General features: G+C 44.2%; 1 protein-coding gene across 1 annotated transcript in view; it reads left to right on the forward strand.

Moving 5' to 3' along the window:
• Positions 1–5202: 5202 nt before the first annotated feature.
• SERGEF (secretion regulating guanine nucleotide exchange factor) overlaps positions 5203–25221 on the forward strand; it is a 256404-nt gene continuing 236385 nt past the window's right edge. The window contains exons 1-6 of the mRNA XM_068989148.1: positions 5203–5262; positions 9038–9173; positions 10373–10528; positions 12543–12637; positions 18088–18148; positions 23117–23230. Coding sequence (XP_068845249.1) covers positions 5203–5262; positions 9038–9173; positions 10373–10528; positions 12543–12637; positions 18088–18148; positions 23117–23230 — 622 coding nt within the window. The remainder of the gene's footprint in view (positions 5263–9037; positions 9174–10372; positions 10529–12542; positions 12638–18087; positions 18149–23116; positions 23231–25221) is intronic.

Raw genomic sequence — 25221 nt, forward strand, 5'->3', positions numbered from 1 at the left:
CTCAGTGGTAAAGAATCAGCCTACCAATGCAGGGGACGTGGGTTTGATCCCTGGTCCAGGAAGATCCCCGAAGAAGGAAATGGCAACTCACTCTAGTGAGAACCCCATGGGCAGAGGAGCCTGGCATGCTATACTCCTTGGGGTCACAAAAGAATCAGAAGTGACTTAGCCACTGAACAACAGCAAAGAATCATTAATCTCCTCATCAGAAATCCTTCATAGCTTCTGGATGACTTTATCTTCCTCCAGAAGGAATTGACTTTTGCTTGAGCAGGCAGTGTATAATGGCAGGGGATGCTCATCTCAGTCCAAGTAGGAACTAAGTCAACTGGATGATATGTTTCAGTCTTTGAGGGCTGGTCTATTTCCAGGTGACCTCTGCTCTTAGGGTGCAGCTCTTTGGGAATCTCAAAGGAGAGCTTTGAGTAGGTACCAGGGCTTCTCCGTGGGGATCCTGGACTTCTGCTCTCCTTCCCTTTACTCTGATTCCTCCTGATCGCATAAAACTGCTAAAAGTGCTGTTCAGTTTCTCAGCTGCTGCTTTCAGCCCAGCTCCTTCTTTTTTTTCTTTTGGCCCAGCTTCTTAGCCTCCAAGTCACTGCTTGCTAATTAGCAAATGCTTCAAGCAGAAAAGTAGTGCCAAATGAAATCCCTCAGCTTTTAGATCCTGGCCCTCCAAGTTCTGGCTGCTTTCATAGCTCTCCAATGGCTTAAAACAAATTTTAAAAATATTTTCCCATCTTTCCTAATTGTTTTTGGTGAGAGAACTGGTCTGTAGCTAGCTACTCTGCCTATATTAAAAGCGGAAATCTGGCCTTGGAGTAAATTAATTTTGAGCTTCAGTTTTCTCATCTATAAAATAATGATCCCAACAATACTTATTATACCAGTAATATTGAGAGGATCAAATAAGATAATCTAAAAGAAAAAACTTCCTAAGCCGTATAGGATACAGATGTATTCCGCATACTCAAAAAACTTCATATTTTCCTCTTATGGGGAGACAAGGCACCTGAAAGTGTTACCATCAAATAATTCAAATTTAGCTTCATTCAATAATTCATCAAATAATTTGTATCTAGCTTCATTGCTCAAACTCACGTCTGACTTGATGGACATGAGTTTGAGCAAGCTTGGGGAGCTGGTGACAGACAGGGAAGCCTGGCATGCTGCAGTCAATGGGGTCGCAAAGAGTTGGACATGACTGAGTGACTGAACTGAACTGAGCTTCATTCAAGAACTGAACTCAACCAAGCTGCTAATGGGAAGAGCTAGTCAGTGGTATGTACATAGTTCAAATATTGATAGTAGCTTTACTGCAGCACTTTCAAGAAATTGTATTAAGGGATATAACATAATAATATAAGTTAGTTAAAGTACTGGTGCATGTACATTCAAGGGATGAAACTGGTTAACAACTGTATTCTTCCAGATCCTCTCACTATGAAAACTGACTCTAGGTTGTTCCTTCATGTGCCCCTTTGGACGAAATCTCAGGTCCCTGTCTTGAATTTTCTATTCACTTTAAGTCCTTAGCTTCTAAGCTCTTTCTCTCATTTCAGCATTTAAAAATTCCAGTGTTATGAAAAAGTTCAAAACATTAAATTTTAAGATTAAAGTTTTTCTTCTCTAGAACTGAGAAAGGAAGAGATGTGCTTTGTGTTTTTATTTTCTTGCGGCTCATTCTCTACTCACAAGAATGCTTCTGGCTCCTCCAGGGTTTGGGGATGGTGATAAGGAGGAGAGGTAAGGAGTAAGAAGTTTTTTTTTGGTTTGATACTATTAACTTGGTATATATGTTTTCTGTACTTGGTAAGTATTTAGTGTTGACTCATTGTCTGTGGGTGTTTTGAAAGAGCTTCCCACTTCTTATTTCTTGGAATCTCTTAATTCGGGTATATTAATGTCTCTGACTGGGATGTTGAATTCATCTTGCTCAGTCTCTATGAATCAAGTAGTCAACTCTCCTGTGGGGGTCCCTTCAGCCCTCCAGAAATTCCCATGGGTTGGGTCTAACACTATACCCTGGGCAATTTGCTCACACATGGGAAACACTCACATAGGAGATATTCAGACATTCTTTGTCTTAAAAAACTCTGGACATGAAAGACCCCTCCAAACTATCAATATCTCTGCTCATTATCAGAGCAGTTATCTGGCCAGAAGCCATTGGACATTTCTCAGCATGAACTGGACAGCAACCTGAAGTGAAAGTCGCTTAGTTGTGTCTGACTCTTTGCAACCACATGGACTGTACAGTCCGTGGAATTCTCCAGGCCAAAATACTGGAGTGGGTAGCCTTTCCCTTCTCCAGGGGATCTTCCCAACCCAGGGACTGAACCCAGGTCTCCCACATTGCAGGCGGATTCTTTACCAGCTGAGCCACCAGGGAAGCCCAGACAGCAACCTGCCTGGTCCCAATCTGGAGGGATACATGCCAAGCTCTCTCAGTGGCCCTGCTGACACTTGCCTTTCCTTAGACACAGAATGGGCAGGATTCACATACACTGACAATATTGCACATATCCACTCAGAATTCTCTCTCAGCCTCTTCAACCTCTTTCATAGACTTCCAGGGTATGTGAAGGTTTCTAGACACCTTCACAAGTTCTGCTTTGGTGGTTTTGTACCTCATTTAATAATGTGGGAGTAATTGGCACTTACTACTTTAGAGTCTTAGCCAAATGGAGGTAAGGAGGGTCTCATTTTATACTATTAAGTAAATAAAGTCGCTCAATCGTGTCCGACTCTTTGCGACCCCATGGACTGTAGACTACCAGGTTCCTCCCTCCATGGGATTCTCCAGGCAACAGTACTGGAGTGGGTTGGCATTTCCTTCTCCAGGGGATCTTCCCAACCCAGGGATCAAACCCGGGTCTCCTGCATTCCAGGCAGCCACCAGGGAATTACATATGCTTAAAAGGAATGGTCTGGGACTTCCTTGGTGGTCCAGTGGTTAAGAACCCACCTGCCAATGCAGGAGACAAGGGTTTGATCCTTGGTTGGGGAAGATACCACCTGCAGCGGGACAACTGAGCCCCTGCTGCAACTACTGAAGTCCTCGCGCCTAGAGCCCATCCTCTGCAATAAGAAAAGCCACTACGATGAGAAGCTTGCACACGGCGATGAAGAGTAGCCCTTGCTCACCACAACTAGGGAAAGACTGTGTGCAGCAATGAAGATCCACCACAGCCAAAAACATTAATCAATTAATTAGTTTTTTAAAAAGGAACGATATTCTGATCATATAAAAGGCCACTCTTATAAAACAGGCTTCCCTAGTGGCTCAGCTGATAGAGAATCTGCCTCTGGGTTCGATCCCTGGGTTGGGAAGATCCCCTGGAAAAGGAAACAGCTACCCACTCCAGTATTCTGGCCTGCAAAATTCCATGGGCTGTATGTGGTCACAAAGAACGGGACATGACTGAGTGACTTTCACTAAATCATTTAACTCATAAAACAATCAGCAAACAGTATAGTTTTTGCACATCAAGTTCTCTTGAGAACAAAGAGCTGCTTTGCCTCTAAGCTTTTCATTTTTATTAGCATGGTCCTCCATGTTTTCAAGATGCCACAGACTGGACAGGGAAACATGAGGTGCTGCCCTTAAGTGGTCTTAAGGCAGAAACACCAAGGAGTGGGAGGAGTGAAAGAATGGGAAGTACTGTAAGAGCTCAGAGAGACACTGGCCAGGGCCTTTCAGGTATGAAGGGTGATGAGTCCTGGAGGCTTGTGTCAGTAGAGGGGTCAAGAACCACTGAATATGGACTATCTTTTTAATGTGACCCCATTTGTACCTGCAAGATAATTTGTAGCTTGGAGTCTGGGTTATGTACGAAAAGCACAAAAAAGAAAATAAAAATCACCTGTAATCCAACACCCAGCGTGTGTGTGCATGAAATTGATATAATATTTGCTTTAATGATACATCATGAATATGTCTGTTACTATTTTACAAAACGTTTTTTTTTTTTAATGGCAGCCTAGTATTCAAGTGCATGGCTATACAATTTAATCAATTTGTTTTTGAAATTTAAGGACTTTAGATTCTAAGTTCTTTACTATTGTATGTAACCCCATAATGAATAACTTGCAGTACACGGGTTTGTGCATAGTTCCAATTTTTTTTTCTTGTGATAAATGAGCAGAAGTGGAATTACTAGCTAAATGACTATCTTCATATTCTTAGTATTCTTTGTTACATTTTCCTTCAGAAAAATTGTCCGGTAGTATATGAAGGTGTGTTTGATAAAGGCTGTTTTATATGAAAATTTTTGCTGGATGAAAATCATTCAGTTATTACCCAATGATCAGAATCTGGGCCGGGGCTATGCTGACAGCGCTGAGGGTTAGAAGGCCGCCCTGGCAGGCAGGAATCAGTTCAAAACCAGGCTCCTCAGTTCAGTATCGCGGGGGTGAGTTCCCGCTCCGTGCCAGGAGCTGAGGGCGTTGAGCAACGCTGTAAGACACTACACTCGCCCACTAGGAAGCACCCTTCGATTTTGCAAACCACACCAAAGCAGCCCCGAAGCCAGTTCGGCCTAAGACTGAGTCAGGACCCTTTCCACCCCCCTTCCCAGGCTCAATTTCTTCCCCATCAAAACGGTGATGCAATCCCCGTCCTGTCAGCCACTCTGGGCCGTCATGGGGCTCTAACCTGAGTGAGCTTTGTGAACCGTTTAGCGTAGTGCAAGCGTACAGAATTATTACTAAAAATAGAGTGCGAGGGGAGGGAAGGAGACGCCAAGCGGCCGGGCGAGACCGGCGGCCGGGGGCGGAGACGCTTGTAGCGCGCAGGGGCGGGGTGATGGGGGAGCTGCAAACCCGGCTCCCGCCGGAGCCAGGTAAGCAGCTGCAAGAGGGGGCGGCCCACGCCAGCCGCAGACCCTTCCCCGGCGTGGGCGCCGCACACCCTTCACCAATCCCTTCCCAGGCCTGCCCCGCTTCCGCAAGCCTCTCCCCCGGCGGGCCCCGCCCCACCCCCTGCCCGGCCGGTCCCGCCCCGCTCCCTCCCTGGCGGGTCCCACCCCGCTGCGGGGAGGGCTCCGCCCCCGCCCCGCCCCACCCCGCCCTCTACCCTGGAGGGCCCGCCCCACCACGCCCCCTGCCCAGGAGGCCCCGCCCCGCCCCCGCCCCGCCCTCTCTCCGGGAGGGCCGGTTCCCGCGCCGGCCCCCACGGAAGCGCCGGCTGAGAGTGCCCGCATGGAGCCGGAACCGCACTCCTTGGAGGCCGTCCCTACAGCGGCCGCGCTCTTCGCTTGGGTACGTGACTCCGCCCCCGGGCCGAGGCAGCTGGGACTGAGGGTCGCACAGACCCTGGGAAGCCCCCGGCCTGGGTGTGGGCGGCGCTGGGGCCCAGTGGTCGCGGTCCGAGAGGCGCTCCGGGTTGGAGGATCCTGGGCTGGGGTCTGGGTAGGAGAGGATCGGGAGGGAAGGGTCTTCGTGGGGTGACTTAGGGGCTTCGGATCGGAGGAGCTGCGGCGCAGAGGGAAGAACCTGCTACCCGGACACAGTGTCTGAGTCCGCGACAGACTTCAGGCCTCGATAGCGCTGGGAAAGACGGCGCGGCGGGCTCTGTGCAGAGACTACCGCCCTGTGGGGCCACCTGTGTTTCTCACCCTCCCGTTGCCAGGAGGATGGAGGCCTTTCCCCAGCTCCACCCCTGCCTAGTTGGAGCATCCTTTGGTGTGAGGCCTGCCGTGTTGAACCGTGCACGCGGCGGAGACCCTGCATAGTTGCAGATATTCGGCTCTGGTTGGGACCTGCCTGCACTGGGAGTGTGGGAGACTGCGCTGGTGTTGGTTTGACCAGAGCATTGAGAGACGGGGTCATCTTTATGTATCGTGGTTGGGCGAGAGGAGAGCCTGTGTACAGGAGAGCGTGGCACGCATCCGACCAGATACACGGGAACAAGCAGACACAGTGTCTTGTAGTTCTTCACAACGCATAATTGTATTGAAATGTATGACTTGTTAATAATATCAGTCTCCTTCGCTAGAATGTAGGCATCAGGAGGGTGGGTACTGTGCCTGCCTTGTATGGTGCAGGGCTTATGCCTGGCATATTGTAAGGTGCTTGGTACACATTTGTTGACTAACGGATGAATGAGTACCTGTTGTGTGCAGAACTATGTGCAGGTCTTATGGGAAAAGCACAAGAATTAAAGACTTGCAGCTCTTGCGTTCAGGATGGTGGAGAAGGAGGTGGCAGAGGATAAGACCTTTATTGCTGTTAAAACCAGTATGTATTGACTAATTTTTTTTAAAGCTAATTATCAGTACTGGGTAGCATTTATTGAATGCGGGATTGCTTCTGACGGGCAGAATGGAGAGCCTGGCGTGGCTTGAGGTAGTCTGACTCTTTATGTGCCTTTGAGATGGCCCTTGAGCTGGGGGTGGAATTAGGGATTGGCTGTGTGCCTGGGATGGGTGTTTGTCCCAGGCCAGGGACTGGGGTCTGTGTAGACAGAGTACTGACAAGGCCTTTCAGATATGGCCTTATCAGTACTGAAGCAAAAATATTGTTGAACCTAACCTTGCTGTGCTTGGAGTCTTGATGGTGTATTTTTCCTGCTGCATTATCTATGTGGAGGGATGTATTAGTTTGCTAAGGCTGCCATAACAAAATACCACAGATGGGGAGACTTAATCAATGGAAATTTATTTTCTCACAGTCTGGAGGGTAGAAATCCAAGATCAAGGTATCAGCACGTTTAGTTTCGTGTGGGTCCTGTCTCTTTGGCTTATGGATGGGATGGCCTTCTGTTTGCTGTGTCCTCATGCGGCTTTTTCTGTGGGTGGGGAGTGTTCACGTGTTTCCTCTTATAAGGATACCAGTCATATTGGATTTGGGACCCATCCTTATGATCTCATGGAACCTTAGTTATCTTTTAAAAGGCCCTGAATCCAAATTCAAATCACATTCAGAGGCACTGAGATTAGGGTTTCAACAGATGAATTTCAGTGGAACACAGTTCAGTTCATAACACGGGAATTTACCTTTATAGAGATGTGTGTGTGTGTGTGTGTGTGTGTGATGTATGGACTGTTTTTAAGGATGAGAAGCAAGTACAGCTGTAATAGGTTGTATTAAAATTTCCCTTTGTTTTGCTCTATCATGGGTGTAGGGCCTCTTGCTGCATCACAAAAATTTGGTGCCAAATTTGAATCCCATAATGTTGGTGTATTACTTTCTGTTCAGCAACCTGTAGCCCTGTTCGTGGGCAGCCATGGAGCTCTTACAGCTAACAGAGAAATCCTGTACACTTGTTCTCCACCTCACACTTTCATTTGGTCTTTTCTAGGTAGAGACTCATAGGGTCTTACATTCATTCACTGTAAAATACGTGCCCACCTTCTTTGGACCAGCACCATTTCAGATGCAGGGGAAACAGCAGTGAAAAGAACAAGGTTCCTGCCCTTATGGAGTTTACTTTTTAGTGGGAGAGGTAGGCAGTAAACAAGTAAACATGTAATGTAATGCCAGGGAGTGCTATGAAGAAAAATAAAGCAGAAAAAGGACGTAAAGGGCTTGGGATGCTATTTTAGATAGGGTCATACCTTAGCTTCCTGCTAGGTAAGGTCTGGGCTGGTTCACTATATATGCCTTTTTTCTTTATTCTTAGGGGCAAAATAGGGTATAATGAAAGGAGTGGGGCATTTGACTTGTCTACTCAGCTGTGTAACCATGGAAAGTTATTTAACCTCTCTGAGCCTTAGTTTCTTCATCTGTGAACTGAGAGCAATAATACCCTCTCCTCTGTTGTGAGAATTAATGCCCAGCTTACAGAGAAGCAAGCACTCAGCTGTTGGTAGCTAATATTGCCCTGGGGACTTCTGGGACTTCTGGGACCTGTGTCCCTGCATGGCTTGCTCGTCCAGCAGGGAGTCCTTGCAGCCGGGATGGCTGTGGAATAGACCACACGGGACAGGAGTTTGTATGCATGCATGCATTTTTGAGTTTAAATCACTTTTCTTCATTCAGGTGTCTTACAAAACGAACATGTTTTGAAAGTTTTACTAGTTAAGAACCAACCAGCAGTAGTTAGTTGGAGAAATTATAACGATTCTCAAAATCTTAATAAGATTTTCCCTGCAGGCCCACCCATAATCCCTTATCTTCAATTTTGAATACAGGAAACTCTGAAAACCCAATACTGACTTGACATGAGGCTGTTTACAGTCTTTGACCACTAACTGTGAGTATTCGTACCATTCACCGCAGAAATAATACTGTTTTACTCACGGAGTGCGGCTCCCAGTCCTTGCAGCCGCGTGTATGATTTATATACCACATTGCTTTTCTGAAGTCTGTAAACTTCCAAAACTGAAATACATCTGGCTGCAAAGGTTTCAGATTAGGGATTCTGGACCTTTATCATATAATAATGATGACACACATATTGCCCACCAAGGAGAAATATGTTTCCTTAGAGGAATCTCATGGCGTGAGTCTTACAGTCCCAAAACAGTGTACTTGGAAAGGTCCTTAGAGATCATTGCCAATCTCTTTCACTGTGCGTATGAAATAACAGTGATGCGCTCTGTTGTGGGCACAAATCCGCAGCTAACTTTGATTCCAGAAACTCATTGCCAGTTTCCCCAGTGAAGCTGTGGGGAGAAGGGATAAGAACTAGTACTACTACATTCTTCCCCGCCCACTTTGTTCCTATTTTTCCTGATTATATCTTACTTTAGCTATCCTAGATAATTAGCTTTTATCAGAAGGAAATCCTACTCTGTCTCCCTGAAGCAACACGTATTGGCTGGGACGTTGGAAGGGGAAGCTGAGGAGTATCCCAGGATGAGCTGTGGATGCTTATGGCTCCTCCCACATGGAAATTGAGGTGTTCTGGGATCTCTGTCCAAGTGTAGGTGTTGTATAACATCTTCTTAAGAAGGAGCCTATGGCGTCTTATCTGTCCTAGGCTCAGAGAGGAGTGTCAGGGTGAGAAAGGTGGGGACTGGTAGATTCAAACCAACCAGTTGAGGTTATTGAGGTTCCCATACATTTCATGATTGGCTTGTTTTATCCCTAGGGTGCAAATAGCTATGGGCAACTTGGCCTTGGCCACAAGGAAGATGTGCTTTCTGCCCAGCAACTGAGTGACTTCTGTAAATCTAGTTGTATCAAGCAGATCACAGGAGGAGGGGGCCACTCTGCTGTTGTCACAGGTAACTTCCTTCAAGAACGTATAGCCTCTCACTTTATTATTTGGACATTTCCCCCTAGGGTGTTATATTACCATCTTTCAGCCTTTTGTATTTTGCAGAGGACAGCATTTTTGTGATGGAATCAGGCTACCATCAGAGAATCCTAGGTTGTCAGAGCCAAAAGGATTTCAGAGATCAAGACCACCCCTTTCTTCCCCTCCCTCTCCTCCCCACATCAGGCTCAGAGAGGAAAACTGCTTCAAGTTACAAGACAAATAGTGGCCAAGTTGCAATGTATATTATACTTTATGCTATATATTGATATTTAACTTTCACCTATGAATTGGAAGTCTTTGAAGTTAAGTTGAATATTCCCTGAGAGCAAGAACTTTGTGTTTTCCTCAATCTTCCCTCACAGTAGCTGGAGTAGTACTTAGTAAGTACTTAGTAAGGATTACAAGTGCTATAATATTGCCAAAGAGGGCATGTTCCATCCTGATTAAGAACCTGAGCTCTGGAATCAAACCTCCTGGGTTTAAATCCTGGTTCTTTTAATTATTGGCTGTGTGGCCTTGGGCAAATTACTTAATTTCTCTGTGCCACAGTTGCTTCTCTGTTATATGAGGATAATGATGGTGGATGAGGAGAATCCGTAAGTTAACAGGACTGCATTATGACTTTCATGGGTACTTGACACTTTGGCCTCCCTCTATAAAGAAATATTTAAAATTATACTTACAGTGGCACTGATATGAAGATTAATATAATCCAGGCTAGATTTAGTATTATATATTTTTATTACATATATTTTATATTAAAAAATTTAAATTGAAACATTTTTGTGGGCCTCTACCAGTATTGTGCACCCTGGCACTATGCATAAAGGATAAGTTGGCCGCACACACGAGGCCCTTAGAAGAGTACTTGGCACATTTTATATTCCAAATAGATAATGGCTTTTATTGTTACAGTAGATGCTCAATTTGGTGATTGATTGGCCACTGCTGTAGAACTTGGAGTTTCCATTTAGATATTAGGTTGTAACCCCTTGGCCCTGTGCCATTAGGTCCAGAGCATATTAACATGCATGGCTTATTAACTTGGGTGGGAAAAAAGTTAGTGGGCCCATGACTCCAAATAATTTATGAAATCCTTTTGCTCACTTTGGCGGTTGTAATTTCCCCTGCACATACTACCACCAAAACCTTTGTATTTTGCAGATGAAGGAAGCCTTTTTGTGTGTGGCCTCAACAAAGATGGGCAGCTGGGGCTGGGTCACACAGAGGAGGTCCTGTATTTTACCCCCTGCAAATCGCTCCTTGGCTGTGCCATCCAGCAGGTGGCCTGTGGCTGGGACTTTACTATTATACTTACAGGTGAGTGCTGCTGCTGCTAAGTCACAGATGAGTCCACTTCTAGGTAAATCTGTATCACTGCCAAGGCTTTTGGTGAGAAGAGCATGACGCTGAGCGCCCTGATTCAATGAAACCCGCTTTGTATTTAAAAACACACACAGAGGACTTCCCTAGTAGTCCAGTAGCTAAGACTCCATGCTCCCAATGCAGGGGGTCTGGGTTTAATCCCTGGTCAGGGAACTAGATCCCATGTGCTGCAAGTAAGAGTTCACATGACACAACTAAATATCCCACGTGCCACAGATAAGATCCGGTACAGCCAAATAAATATTAACACACACACACACACACACACACACACACACACACATGCGCTTTCTAGTGTCAAGGCAAGTTGTGGGGTGCATTTTGCAAGGAGAGTTTTAACAGTAAAGGAGGTTTGGGATGGAAAATCTGGAGGGTAATTATTAGAATCTAAACAGTTGCTAGTGGTAAAGAACCTGCCTGCCAATGCGGAGACGTAAGAGACCTGAGTTCGATCCCTGGGTTGGGAAGATCCCCTGGAGGAGGAAAAGGCAAGCTACTCCAGTATTCTTGCCTGGAGAATTACATGGGCAGAGGAGCCTGGTGGGCTACAGTCCATGGGGCCACAAAGAGTCAGACACGACTGAGCAACTGAGCACACACAAACGATAGTTCTCGTTTATGAAATACTTAGAGTGTGGGCCTGGGTCAGAGCTGTAGGCAGTCAGTCAGTAGATACCACTGTTTCTTGCTATTCGGGACCACTTGTGAGACAGACTCAGAACGCTCAGACAGGTGGAGAGCAAACGATTAGCTTTTTACTGATACAAGCTAAGTTGGAGGATGGGATTGACTGTCACACCAAGAAGTTCTGCTGACACTCTTCTAATCCAAGCCTGCCCCCTAAACTTTAACAGGGGAGACCCTCCTGTGTGTCAGCCCAGGGTGCCTGAGAGGAAGGTGCTAAGCCATACATGTCCTGTTTCTTCTCTGAAATTCACCAGGTGGCTAGGTTATCCCTTCTTCTTCAGAAAGCAGTGCAAATGGAGAAGGGCAGGGAAAAGACCTGAAGTATATTAAAGTAGGGGCTTCCCTGGTAGCTCAGTTGGTAAAGAATCCGCCTGCACATTGTAACATGTATACTATCATGTAAGAATCGAATCGCCAGTCTATGTCCGACGCAGGATACAGCATGCTTGGGGCTGGTGCACGGGGATGACCCAGAGAGATGTTATGGGGAGGGAGGTGGGAGGGGGGTTCATGTTTGGGAACGCATGTACACCCGTGGTGGATTCATGTCAATGTATGGCAAAACCAATACAGTATTGCAAAGTAAAATAGAGTAAAAATAAAAATTAAAAAATAAAAAAAAATAAAAAAAAAAGAATCCGCCTGCAATGCAGGAGACCCTGGTTCGATTCCTGGGTCGGGAAGATCCTGGAGAAGCGATAGGCTATCCACTCCAGTATTCTTGGGCTTCCCTGGTGGCTCAGGTAGTAAAGAATCCACCTGCAATGCAGGAGACTTGGGTTTGATCCCTGGGTTGGGAAGATCCCCTGGATGAGGACATGGCAACCCACTCCAGTATTCTAGCCTGGAGAATCCTCACAGACAGAAGAGCCTGGTGGGCTATAGTCCATGGGGTTGCAAAGAGTCAGACACAACTGAGTGACTAAGCACAGCACATATTAAAGTAATGGAAATTCTGTTCCACGGAAATGTGAAAAGTGGGAGATGAGTATCCTGCATCTCAACATGAGGCACACAGGTAAGCGTTCTTCATGGTTAACCTGTCATTAATCACGTATGGAGTGGGCAGTCTGTGTGAGATGCTCAGCCCAGTGCCCAGTCTTTATTCCTAGGGAAACAGAGCAGGAACTGTGGATTGAATGGGCTGAAGCACTGGTGCCTCTCATTCCTTTTGCTGTTATCATCCTGCAGAATTTACCCATTGGACTTTAGATATCTTACTTCTTAGAACTGCAGTTCAAGTATTTGTATTTTTTTGCAGAAAATGGTCAAGTTCTATCATGTGGATCCAACTCCTTTGGCCAGCTGGGAGTTCCTCATGGCCCTCGAAGATGTGTGATCCCCCAGGCCATCGAGGTAAGGACGGCACTTGATATTGAGCTTGCCTATGTCCTGTTAAAGGGTCTCCAGGTATCACAGTTATCCCCCCAACCCTGAAAGGCTGGCTGGGTCCCTGAAAACTCATGGGGTAGTTAGAATGTATGCTGGAAAACTTAGGTTCTCCTGGGAAAATTAGGTTGGAGGGATGGATGCTGTGAGTGAAAAGCCTCTGCTAGCTCTCATACATGTTATAATTTTTTGTGAAGTGAAAGAATGAAACTAATATATCTTATAATGACATTAATGACATCTTAAAATTCTAAAAGTTATCATAGTGGAAACTGTGTTAGATATAGGTCTGATTGGAAGTGACTTCCCTAAGGACACTAAAGGAGGCAGATGGCATAGGTCAGTGCTGGCCAGTGGAAATGTAACATGAGCCACATATGTAGCTTAAAATATTCTAGGAGCACTATTTAAAAAATGTGTTTCAGGACTTCCCTGGTATTCCAGTGGTTAAGACTCCATGCTTCCAATGCAGGGGGTTGGAGGAGGGGGCAGTTTTGATCCCTGGTTGGGGAATTAAGCTCTCACATGCTGTGTGGTGCAGCCAATAAGTAAAAATAAAAATGTAAATAAATAATGTATGTTTCAGTGGTTTTTAGTATATTCACAGAGATGTGCAGCCATCACCATCATCTACTTTTAGACCATTTTTATTATCATGAAAGAAACTGCATGCCCAATAGCCGTCAACTCCCATTTTCACCTCTCAACAGCCCCTTATTGTTGTTGCTCTTGTGATTCAGTTGCTCAGTCGTGTCTGACACTTTGCGGCCCCATGAACTGCAGCATGCCAGGCTTCTCTCCCTCTTTCACTATCTGCCTGAGTTTGCTCAAACTCATGTCCATTGAGACAGTGATGCCATCCAACCATCTTATCCTGTCACCCCCTTTTCCTCTTGCCCTCAATTTTTTCCAGTATTAAAATCTTTTCCAATGAGTTGGCTCTTCAGATCAGGTGGCCAAAGTCTTGGAGCTTCAGCCTCAGTCCTTCCAGCAAATATTCAGGGTTGATTTCCTTTAGAATTGACTGGTTTGGTCTCCTTGCTGCCCAAGGGACTCTGAGGAGTCTTCGCCAGTACCACAGTTTGAAAGCATCAATTCTTATGGGCATTTCATATAAATGGAATCATATAATATGTAGCCTTTTGTGTGTGGTTTCTTTCATTGCATATCATTTTTTAAGTCATGGTATGACATGGTAAAATTAATTTTAATGACTTTTAAACTAGTCTCGTGTATCCAATCTATGATTATTTCATTTTATGTATCATCAATATAAATCTTTATTAATGAGACATTTTATATTCTTTAACTTATATGAAGACTCTTTCTGTGGTATAGATTTTCTTTAGAGTATATCTCAGTTCAGTATAGACACCTTTTAAGTGTTCAACAGCCACATGTAGTTAGAGGCTACCGTATTGGATGGCACAAGTATTAGGACTCCTGGTTTTAGTTCGGAGCTCTTTTCACTGCATTGTACTTAAAATGTACACATTTTTCTGAAGATATGGAAGCAAATTTTTAGAGAAATTACATTGGAATCTAAAATGAGTTTCACCTAAGCTGCTCCATTCATACTTAATTTTCTTAAACTGTGACTAAGAATGGGGTCTGTTTTCATTGGATAGAGCTTAGGTCTGCGCCTATCACCTGAATTCTAATTGGCTGGTATTGGGGGAATATTATTTGGGGTCATGGTTTCCATGGTGTTTTAGTTCCTTTGGGCTATTCTAACAAAAATATCATACAGTGGGTGGCTCAAACAGCAAACATTTATTTTTCACAGCTCTGGAGGCTGAGAAGTCCAAAATCAAGGCACCAGCAGATTTGGTATTTGGTGAGGGCTCACTTTCTGGTCCATAGACAGCCTTGTTTTTGCTGTGTCCTTAAACGTGAGAAGGGGAAACGCACTGTCTTTTATAAAGGCATTAATTTCATTCATAAGGGCTCTGCTCTCATGACCTATTCACCTTCCAAAGGCCTCACCTCCAAATACTATCATGTTGGGGATTAGTCAACATATGACTTTGCAACGAGGACAGACACTCAGTCTGTATAGCATATGGTATACATGAAATTCTAGAATGTGTAGTCCCTGTTGTAAGGAGTGTTCCAGCTTCTATTAATAGTAGCAAATAGATGAGTTTTTAAGAACCTATGTAAAAGTTGTAATTAATTTAGCTTGAGTCACATGATGAAAGAAGACAGAGGAACAAAGGTTAAAATATGTTGGATGACAAAATAAGAAGGTAAAAATATTTTGACATGCGTATCTTATAGAACAAAGGGAGAAAAGTGCTAAAGTGAAGTGTAAGAGAAATTCATTCATTTATTTAATAGCAACTATTGTGTGAAGGTGCTGTATTTAGGCAGGAGAGACAAAGGGGAGTAAGACCAAATCCTAACATTCGAGGACCTTGTAGCTTAGTAGTACATGTGGACATAGAAACACCTAGATGCATTACCATGTTAGCACTATGACAGATGCTTGTGGAGCCTCCAAAAGGGAGTGTTGAACTCTTTCTAGGGGAAGGTAGGGTGAGAACAGACCTATGCTGAATCTTGAAAGTTGAGTAGATATTGACCTGGCGTGGGATAGGAGCATGTGCAGAGTAGGTACCAAAGAAGCACATTGCAAACAGAAGGATAAAACAGGCTTAAAACAGGACTTTTAGAGATGCTGCAAGCAACTTAGTATGATTGTAATGTAAGAAAGTGGTAGACGTGCCAGTGGGGAGCAGGCCGGTAGTATCTGACAAATGGTAAGAACAGTGAATTAGAGAGGGGCCACGTAGGGAAGTGTCGGGGCGTGGAGTGAAGGAAGATTCCTCAGGAAGAAAGCTCTTGCTAATAATCCACCTGAGAGATGATCCTGCCCCAAGCTAAAGCAGCAGCAGTGAGGTGGAGAGAAAGGATTGGAGATAAGGTGTTTTGAAGAGATTGAATCCACATGTAAAGCCCTTTATTTACCTTTGAAAAGAAAAAAAAATTAAAATAAAAAAATTTAAAGGTAGTGTTTTCAAATTCTGCGAACAGTAAGATTTGATGTTCCCTGAAACTAATGTGATTGTGGGCTGAATTAATAGAAGTATAGTCTACAGAAGAAGGGAGGCCAGAGCTCTGTCCTTTGTGCTGGTCACACTACGTCTGCGATGTTGTGTCCTGGTGTGGGTTTGGTTCTTCGGCTCTGGGCACTGAGGTGAATAAGACTCAGACCCTGCCTTTGAGGATTCTAAAGTTTAGAAAGACACTGTTGTTGTTCAGTCACCAAGTCGTGTCTGACTCTTTGTGACTCCATGGACTGTGGCATGCCAAGCCTCCTTTAGAAAGACACTGTGGACCTAAATCAGCAAATATGGTAAAGCCTCACGGGGCTGTGATTGTGTATATACAGTCCCTTAAAAGAGAGTCTGAGTAACCAGAGCATAGAGGAGAGAAAACAAAGGAGGGAGGGAATTGGAAACTCGATGATAGCTGATAGAATTGGGGATGTTTGGCCTAAAAAAAAGATATGTATGTGTTATGTATAGTTGTGTAATAAACGTCCCCTGAAATTTAGCAGCTTACAACAGCAAGCATTTATTGTCTCACAGTTTGGAGGGTCAGGAATCTGGGAACAGCTTAGCTGGTCTCATGAGGCTGCAGTCAAGATGTCAGTCAGGCTGCTGGAGGTCTGCTGGAGGCTTGACTGAGCTGATGGTTCCTCCTTCCGCTTTTTCATGGGCAGGAGACTAGTTCCTTGCCATATGGCCCTTTCTGTAGGACTGTTCAGACGTGATACGGCTTCCCCCAAAAGTGATGAAACAGTGGCTGACTTTATTTTTCTGGCTCCAAAATCACTGTAGATGGTGATTGCAGCCTTGAAATTAAAAGACGCTTACTCCTTGCAAGGAAAGTTATGACCAACCTAGACAGCATACTCAAAAGCAGAGACATCATTTTGTCAACAAAGGTCCGTCTAATCAAGGCTCTGGTTTTTCCAGTTGGTCATGTATGGATGTGAGAGTTGGACTATAAAGAAAGCTGAGCACCAAAGAATTGATGCTTTTGAACTGTGGTGTTGGAGAAGACTCTTGAGAGTCCCTTGGCCTGCAAGGAGATCCAACCAATCCCTCCTAAAGGAGATCAGTCCCGGGTGTTCATTGGAAGGACTGATGTTGAAGCTGAAACTCCAATACTTTGGCCACCTGATGCGAAGAGCTGACTCATTTGAAAAGATTCTGATGCTGGGAAAGATTGAGGGCAGGAGGAGAAGGGGACGACAGAGGATGAGATGGTTGGATGGCATCACCGACTCAATGGACATGGGTTTGGGTGGACTCCGGGAGTTGGTGATGGACAGGGAGGCCTGGCATGCTGTGGTTCATGGGGTTGCAAAAAGCTGGACCCGAGTGAGCGACTGAACTGAACTGAAAAGTGATAAGAGGGAAAGAAAACTTCACCGCCTTTGGTCAAGCAAGAGGCTTTAATACCTTTTATCGTCTAGTCTCTGAGTCACTCAACACTTCCTTATTCCATTCACTAGAAGCAAGTCACTAAGACCAGCCTACAGAGAAAGTGAGGGAAATTAAGCTGCATATCTTGAAGCGGGGAGTCTAAAAGAATTTGAGGACCTGTTTTTAAATTTTATTTTTTGGAGTATAATGGCTTTGCAATGTTGTGTTAGTTTTCCTTTGTACAACAAAATGAATCAGCTCTATGTATACATATATCCCCTCCGTCTTGAGCCTCCCACACCCACCCCCGGAGGACCTATTTTTAAAGCCACTGCAAGATGTCTTAGAGAGGACGTGACAACTGACTTCAAATGTTTGGAAAGCCTTGTCAGAAGCAATAACCAGTTAGCTTTGGTTCCACCTAGGGAGACAGATGGAACCGTGCAAATATGGGTAGGCACCTGGGGAGATGGTGAGCCTGTGTTATAGGAAGAAGGTATTTGGGCAGGGGTTAGATGACCCTTGGTGGGGTATTGTCAAAGGGTTTCTAGCATTGAGTGTGGATTGGACTAGATCAGAGATCAGCAAACTAGACCCCTTGGTAAATAAAGATTTATTGGAACACAACCACACCTGTTCATATATTTATGAATGTTTTTATGTTACAATGGCAGAGTATAGTGGTGTGACAGAGTCTAAAATTTTCACTATCTAGCCCTTTATGGAAAACTTTTGCCAACCCCTGGCCTGAATGACCTTGTAGGTGCCTCCTAGCCCTGAGTGGCATATGGTATTTGGTAAATATTTTGCCTTTTAGGGATACATATAGAGGCATTTGTGAATGGAAATGTTGGGAATTGGGAGCGCCACACTAATCAGACACATAATGAGGACCATGCTGCATTGTATTTGGGCATAAATTATGTAACACTTTGTTGGTGGAGAGATCTGAGATCACCATCCTTTTCTTTGTTTTGACAGCTCCTGAGAGAGAAGGTTGTTAGTATTGCTGCTGGACTGAGGCATGCTTTAGCTGCAACAGGTGATCATTTTGCTATTATTTTCTTAATGGGCATTTAATAAGGAGACATGGAGCTTTGGAAGAAATAAACTTTAAGGAGTAATACAGAGTGTCTGCTGTGCTCCAGTCTGATTAAAAGGGGGGCATGCAAGGCAGAGGTCATGTGGGAGAGCCTTCAGCGGGTAGGGAGGAAGGAAATGAGGTGGTCTAGCTTTTCACTGTGTTCTAGGCTTGGTGCTAGGTTCTCTTGGTTTAATTGTTTGTTGTTGTTCAGTCGCTAAGTCACATCTGACTTTTTTGAGACCCCATGGACTGAAGCCCTGCCAGGCTCCTCTGTCCATGGGATTGCCCAGGCAAGAATTCTGGAGTGGGAGCCATTTCTGGAGCCATTTCCTTCTCCAGGGGATCTTCCCAACCTAGGGATGGAACCTATATCTCTTGCGTCTCCTGCATTGGCAGGCGGATTCTTTACCGCTAAGCCATCAGGGAAGCTCCCTTCGTTTAATTAGTAGCTCATTAATCTTCATAGCCATGCAGTAATGTGAGTTAAGTTTTTTTTAAATTGAGGTATAGTTGATTTATAATATTACATAAGTGTTAGGTATACAACATAGTGATTCACAGTTTTTAAAGATTACATTCCATTTATGGTCATTAGAAAATATTGACCATGTTCCTTGTACAATATATCCTTATTGCTTATTTTATTTTATACATAATTGTTTGTATGTCTTACATATGAAGAAACTGAGATCCAGAGAGCTAAAGAGCTTGTCTGAGGTTACACAGGGAGTTGGGAAATAAAAGGTGAGCTGGGATCAGAGTCTAGGCTGGATTCCAAGACCCATATTCTTTGTCATGAGCTGCATTGCTTTTCTAGTGGATTTTAATGTTTATTAATTTAAAATCTTCTAGTGAGCTTGTCTCCTGGCCTCTAAGAGGGTGATGGGTATAGGGCTGACAGAGTGTGTGAGGTCAGAGGTGGAAAGTGGAGGAGGCATGACCCTTTTTTCTCTCTCTTGCTCATTTTTCTGCTTTCTGCTCCCACTCCTCTGGGCTGAAGGACAGCCTGAACCGGCTCTGGCAGCCGAGGCCCAAGCGTTGGTGAGTCCAGTCTTGGAACCGGGAGAGGAGTAGAGATGATCAAGTGTCTGGTGCTACATGGTGGTCACCTGGGGCTTCGGGTTGATTATAGTTTTTTGAAAAATTAAGGTTTTTATTTTGATAGACTTACAGATTCACATGCAGCTGTAAGAAGTGAAATAGATCACACACACTGTTTGGCCAGTTTCTCCCAGTGATAACATCTTGTGAAACTATAGTGTAATAGCTCAACCGGAGTGTCTTGACACAGTCAAGATACAGAAGAGTACCTTCACAAGGATCCCCCTTATTGCTCTTATAGCTGCACCCACTTTCTACCTACCCTCACCCCCTTCTTAGCTCTTCTGTTCTCCCATAATAATGTCATTGTAAGAATGTTATAAAATGGTATCATACAGTATATAGCCATTTGGGGTTGGCATTTTTGCTCAGCTTATGATGCCATGGAGATTCATCCAAGCTGGGAGTATCAGTAACTTGTTCCTTGTTATTGCTAAGTAGTATTTCATGAAAAAGTGAAAGTGAATTCGCTCAGTGGTGTCCAACTCTTTGCGACCCCATAGACAGTACTGTACCTGCTGGGCTCCTCCATCCATGGGATTTTCCAGGGAAGATTACTGGAGTGGGTTGCCATTTCCTTCTCCAAGGGATCTCCCCAACCCAGGGATCGAACCCAGGTCTCCTGCGTTGCAGGCAGACTCTACTGTCTGAGCCACAAGGGGGCTTCAGTATTCCATAGTATAGCTGTATTAGTTATATATACTCTGTTAGTTAAACGCTATTAGCTTTCTAGGGTGGCCATTAACAAAATATCACAGAGTGGGTGGCTTAAACAGCAGGAGTTTATTCATATTTTCTCGCAGTTAAGGAGGCTGGAAGCCCAAGATCAAGATGAGGGTTGGTTTCTGGTGACATTTCTCCCCCTGGCTTGTGGATGCTACCTTCTTGCTCTCTTCTCACGTGGATTTTCCTCTATACACGCATGTGGAGAGAGACAGAGATCTCTGGTGAATCTTTCTCTTTTTAAAAGGACACCAGTTCTTTCAGAAGCCTCACTCTTGTGGCCCATTTAACTTTCATCACGTCCTGTAGGCCCTATCTCCAAATTCAGTCACATTGGAGTTTAGGACTTCAATATATGGATTTACGGGGGATACAGTTCAGTCTATAATAACCACAGTTTGTTTAACCAGTCACCCATTGAAGCACATTTGGCTGTTTCCGGTTTTTAGCTATTAAGAATAAAGCTATAAACATTTGTGGACAAGTTTTTGTGTGAACATAAATTTTCATTTCTCTGGGATAAATGCCCAGGAGTGTGATGACTGAGTTGTATGGTAGTGATTATACTTTTATAAGCAGATTCCCTTAGAAATTAGCAGGGCCAGCCAGAGAATTGCCTGTCATTGGTTTCCTTGCCCCTTGCCCACCAAGATTCTGTGACCGCTGGTCTCATGTGTACATTTTTGTCAAGTTACAAAGAAACACAGTTATGTGTTTAATTTTAAGGTTCTCTTCTTCCCCCACTTTTTTCAGTAAATATTTCTACCTGCATCTCAAAAAGATAAGGACTTTTTCTGAAAACATTACCAAAAAAAAAAAACCAAACTACCATCATATCTGCAAAAAATTATCAGTAATTCTGTAATTTCATTAAGCATCCAGTCAGTAAATTTCCCTGATTGTCTCAAAAATACTTTTTATGGTTTTGTTTGATTCAGGATCCAAATTAGATCTATCATTGCAGTTAGTTAATATGTATCTCAAGTCTCTGTCTTTTTCTTTTAAAATTTATTTATTCCTTTTTGAAAATATTTGTTTATTTATTTTGGTTGTGCCAGGTCTTGGCTGTGGCATGCAGGATCTTCAATGAGGATCTTTCATGGTAGCATGTGAGATAGTTCCCTGACCGGGGATCAAACCTGGGCCCCCTGCATTGGGAGCATGGTGTTCTAGCCATTGAACTACCAGGGAAGTCCCTATTCCTTTTAGTTTTTTATTGTGATAAAATACACATAATGTAGTTTTATCATCTTAATCATTAAGTGTACGATTGAGTGGGATTAAGAACGTTCACATTATTGTGCAACTGTTACCACAGTCCATTGCAGAACTTTTTTCATCTTGCAAAACTGAAACCCTATATCCATTAAACAATAGATCCTCATTTCCCCTCCTCCCAGTCCCTGGCACCCACCATTCTTTCTATCTCCATGATTTTGACCACTCATACAGGTACCTCATGTAAGTGGAATCATACATACCTCATGTAAGTGGAATCTCTGTCTTTTTGTGGCTTATTTCACTCAATATAATATCCTCAGAGGCTGTCCATGTTATAGCAAATGTCAGGATTTCCTTCTTTTTTAAGCCCTAATGGTGTTCTCCTATATGTATGTACCATATTTTGCTTATCCATTCATCTGTTGATGGACAGTTGGTTGTGTCCATATTTTAGCTATTGCGAATAATACGGCCATGAACATGGGTGTACAGATATCACTTTGGGATCTTGCTTTCAATTCTTTCGGATATTTACCCAGAAGTACTATTGCTGGATCATACAGGAATTCTATTTTTAGTTTTGGGGGGAATTGCCATACTGTTTTCCACAGTGGCTGTACCAATTTACATGACCACCAGTAGTGCAGAAGATTTCCAAATTTCTTCACATCCTTGCCAACCCTGGTTGTAGTAGCAAGCCCAGTGCCATCCCAATGAGTGTAAAGTGGCAATTTCAGGGTAGTTTTGATTTCATTTCCCTAATGATTAGTGATGTTGATCATCTTTTCATGTGCTTATGGCCATTTGTGTATTTTCTTTGGAGAAAAGTCTATTCAAGTCGTTTGCTCATTTTTGAATCAGGTTTTGTTTTTGTTGTTATATGTTTTAAATATTAGTCCTTTATTGGATATCTCCAGTTTCTTTGTGTACCTTTTCCTCTGTTTTTTCTCTTGCAATTTGTTGAAGAGTTGGTAAGTTTCGTTTTACTTCAACACTGTGTTTTGTTCACTTTGTGCTCAATCATCACCACTTTCATTTCACACAGTAAGCTTGTCTGTTTTCAGCCTAGAGGACCATTGGGTATAGGATGCTTCTGGAAGAGCAGTATCTTGATGTTGCTGTTGGGTGATGGAGCCTAGTTACACACATCTGACTGTAAGCCAAAAATATGATATTTCATCTACGCATTTGTATGAGTTTCAGAACATTGGTATATGAATTAGATCCAGTGAATATGGAAACAAAAGACTATTCCATGTGTGGAAATGGTGGCTATTAAGAAGCTATCTTGCAGTCATAAATATGTATTTATTTGACAATTAGGAATCTCAGAATTCATCTTGGTGTAGTAGAAAAGGCACTATGTTAGGTGCAGGAGAGTTGAGTCCTGGTGTTTTCTCTGCTCCCTGCTCCCTGTATGACCTTGGACAAATGACGTGCCTTCTTCAGGCTTCAGTTTCTCATCCAGTGAATGTGAGGCATGGACGTGGTAGGCTTCAAGGTTGTTTCCTGCTTGGTCTGGAGTCTGGGTTGTCTTTTCAGCTTAATCATGAGAAAGATATCATTCCAGTAATTTGACTCTGAAGGAGTCAAATTTGACTCCAGGGGAGTCAAAGGAGAACTTTCTGAAGGGAATTTTACTATGTTGGGATTTCCACTGATGGTCTTAGATTGCCCTGAAGATTGAATTTGTGATTGGCTTGGTGGCAATCCCTAGGACCAGCCATAGGACTGCTTGAGGCAGTAAACTTTTTCATAAGCTTTTTCGTTCATGCTAACTAACCATGAATGGGGAATCTCTTATGGCATGAGGTTGAAAGCACCATCTAGTCTTAATCCAGGTGAACATTTTCTCTTTTTTCTCTCCTATGCTGCGGGAAGCTAGTGGCACTGTGTTCCAGTGGGGAACTGGTTTGGCATCATCTGGACGGCGACTGTGTCCTGGGCAGACTCTCCCACTGTTTCTGACAGCAAAGGAACCCAGCACAGTGACAGGTAAGGCCCTTATTTCTTCTGAGTTCTGTATTGATTCTTTGTCTGGAAATGAAGATACAGGCATGCAGAAAATGGGTAAATGGCATATTTCTTTTTGCTGTTTCTTGGTCTCTCTGCTTAACTCTCTGTTGATAGGTCTCTTAATTTGGGGGGATTTTTGTAGGCCCAGTAAAAGTACCCCTCTTAGGTGCCAGAGTTCAGAACCCATTGAGAGACAGATGCAAGTCAGATATGTAGAAATCAAAATGGTGGTTCTAAAACTGTTAACAAATCGGAAGACATGAGTTATGTATTTGGAAATAATGGGTAGCAGTAGTGAGCCTCCAAGTTCTGAATCCCAGCTTGGATTTACCCACCAGGTACAGGAGCAGCTGCAGGCAGTCCTGCTAAATTCCTGGTGCCACTGAGCACCTGGAGGAGGGGCCCTCTGCAGGCAGGCACAGCCCAGAGAGAGAAGCCACGAAGACCATGCCTGCCTAGCCACTCCCCAAAGGAAAGCAGGAGCGGGTGAGGACGTAGAGAGAGGGGCCAAAAGTGTCCCCTTAGGGAAGTCTCTCCATGAGCACATGAAGAGCAGATAGGAAGCGTGCTGCCTACCGGTCTGCTGGTCAGCCTTTTGTTGGGAAGGTGGCCTCTAGGACTTCCTGTCTCTCTCCCTCTGCACTCTCTTGGTGGGCCTTTCTCTCCCCATATGTAGTACACGTCTCCACCTCCTCCTTCTCTTCCTCTCTGGCTCTCTGAGTTTGTGATCCAGTTAACTGAGGGTTGGCTTTAGGAAAAAGCTGTCAGGAAACCTCTACTCTCCTCTAGCTCAGAACAAAGGAGGGATTTTTGAGGGTGGTAGGAAGCAGGGAAAGAAGACTGAGAAGTGAGCCACAGTGGGAGTGTGCTACAAGTTGTTGGGATGCTCTGATTCCCACTCTCTCTCTCTCTCTTAAAAAAAAAATATTTATTTGTTTATTTGGCTGTACCCGGTCTTAGTTATAGCATGAGGAATCTTTAGTTGTAGCACGTGGGATTTAGTTCTCTGACCAGGGATCGAACCCAGGCCCCCTGCATTGGAGTGTGGAGTCTTAGGCACTGGACCACCAGGGAAGTCCCTGATCTGATTTAGTCCTCAAGGCTTCCCCCTGCTGCAGGGGTAAGGTTAGCCCTCTGAAGCCCAGGGGTTGAGCTGGGGAGAGTTCTCTCAGAGAAGGAGAAGGGACCACTGGACACACGCCACATTGAAAGCATTTGTAATATAAACTCATCCTTCCCAAACATTTTTCCTGCCTCACCAAGGTATTCACTGCTCCCTGGGCATGCACTGTGTTCTCATCCCTCTGTGCTTGTGGGCAGACTATTACCTCTGTGCAGAATGCCTTTTCCTTTCTGTTCTCCGTGGAAAAATCCTGATAATTTTTCAGGTCCTAGCTCAGCTGCAACTGAAAGACTCTTCCCTCTTCTCGCCTCCGCTGGCACTTTCTTTCTCTGCAGGGACAGCACAGTGTGTTGTATTGTTATGAGTTGTTTACATGTTTTCCCAAATGCCAAAGATGATGAGCATTTTAAGGCCAGGGACTGTGTCTACTTTCTGTTTTTGTACAGATTTTGTATCTAAAAGGAATCAGTAATATTTTTATTTGATTTGACTTAACCTGGTTGGGAATCTTCTCAGGGCACAGCTTAGATTCAGAGGTGATTTGGGGGAGTTTTCTGATGAGACAGTAGCAGAGATATCAGCTTCCTGCCCTCAAAGTCTTTTGCTTTACCTTCCCTCCATCTTTACATCATCACCATCAGTTCTGGAGCTGGGACCCTGGGCGTCCTCTCCCAACCTGGCCACTAGAGGACCATTTCGTCCTCTCTGATGAAAGTGGCAAAAACATCTGCTTTGTCCCTTTCTAATTCTATAGGATACTTGACTGCATGAGGGATATTTTAAGACACTGGAGAAGCTCTATACAGTCCACAAAAACAAGACCCAGAGCTGACTGTGGCTCAGATCA

The sequence above is a fragment of the Capricornis sumatraensis genome, chromosome 16, assembly GCF_032405125.1.
Source record: "Capricornis sumatraensis isolate serow.1 chromosome 16, serow.2, whole genome shotgun sequence".
Classification (NCBI taxonomy): domain Eukaryota; kingdom Metazoa; phylum Chordata; class Mammalia; order Artiodactyla; family Bovidae; genus Capricornis; species Capricornis sumatraensis.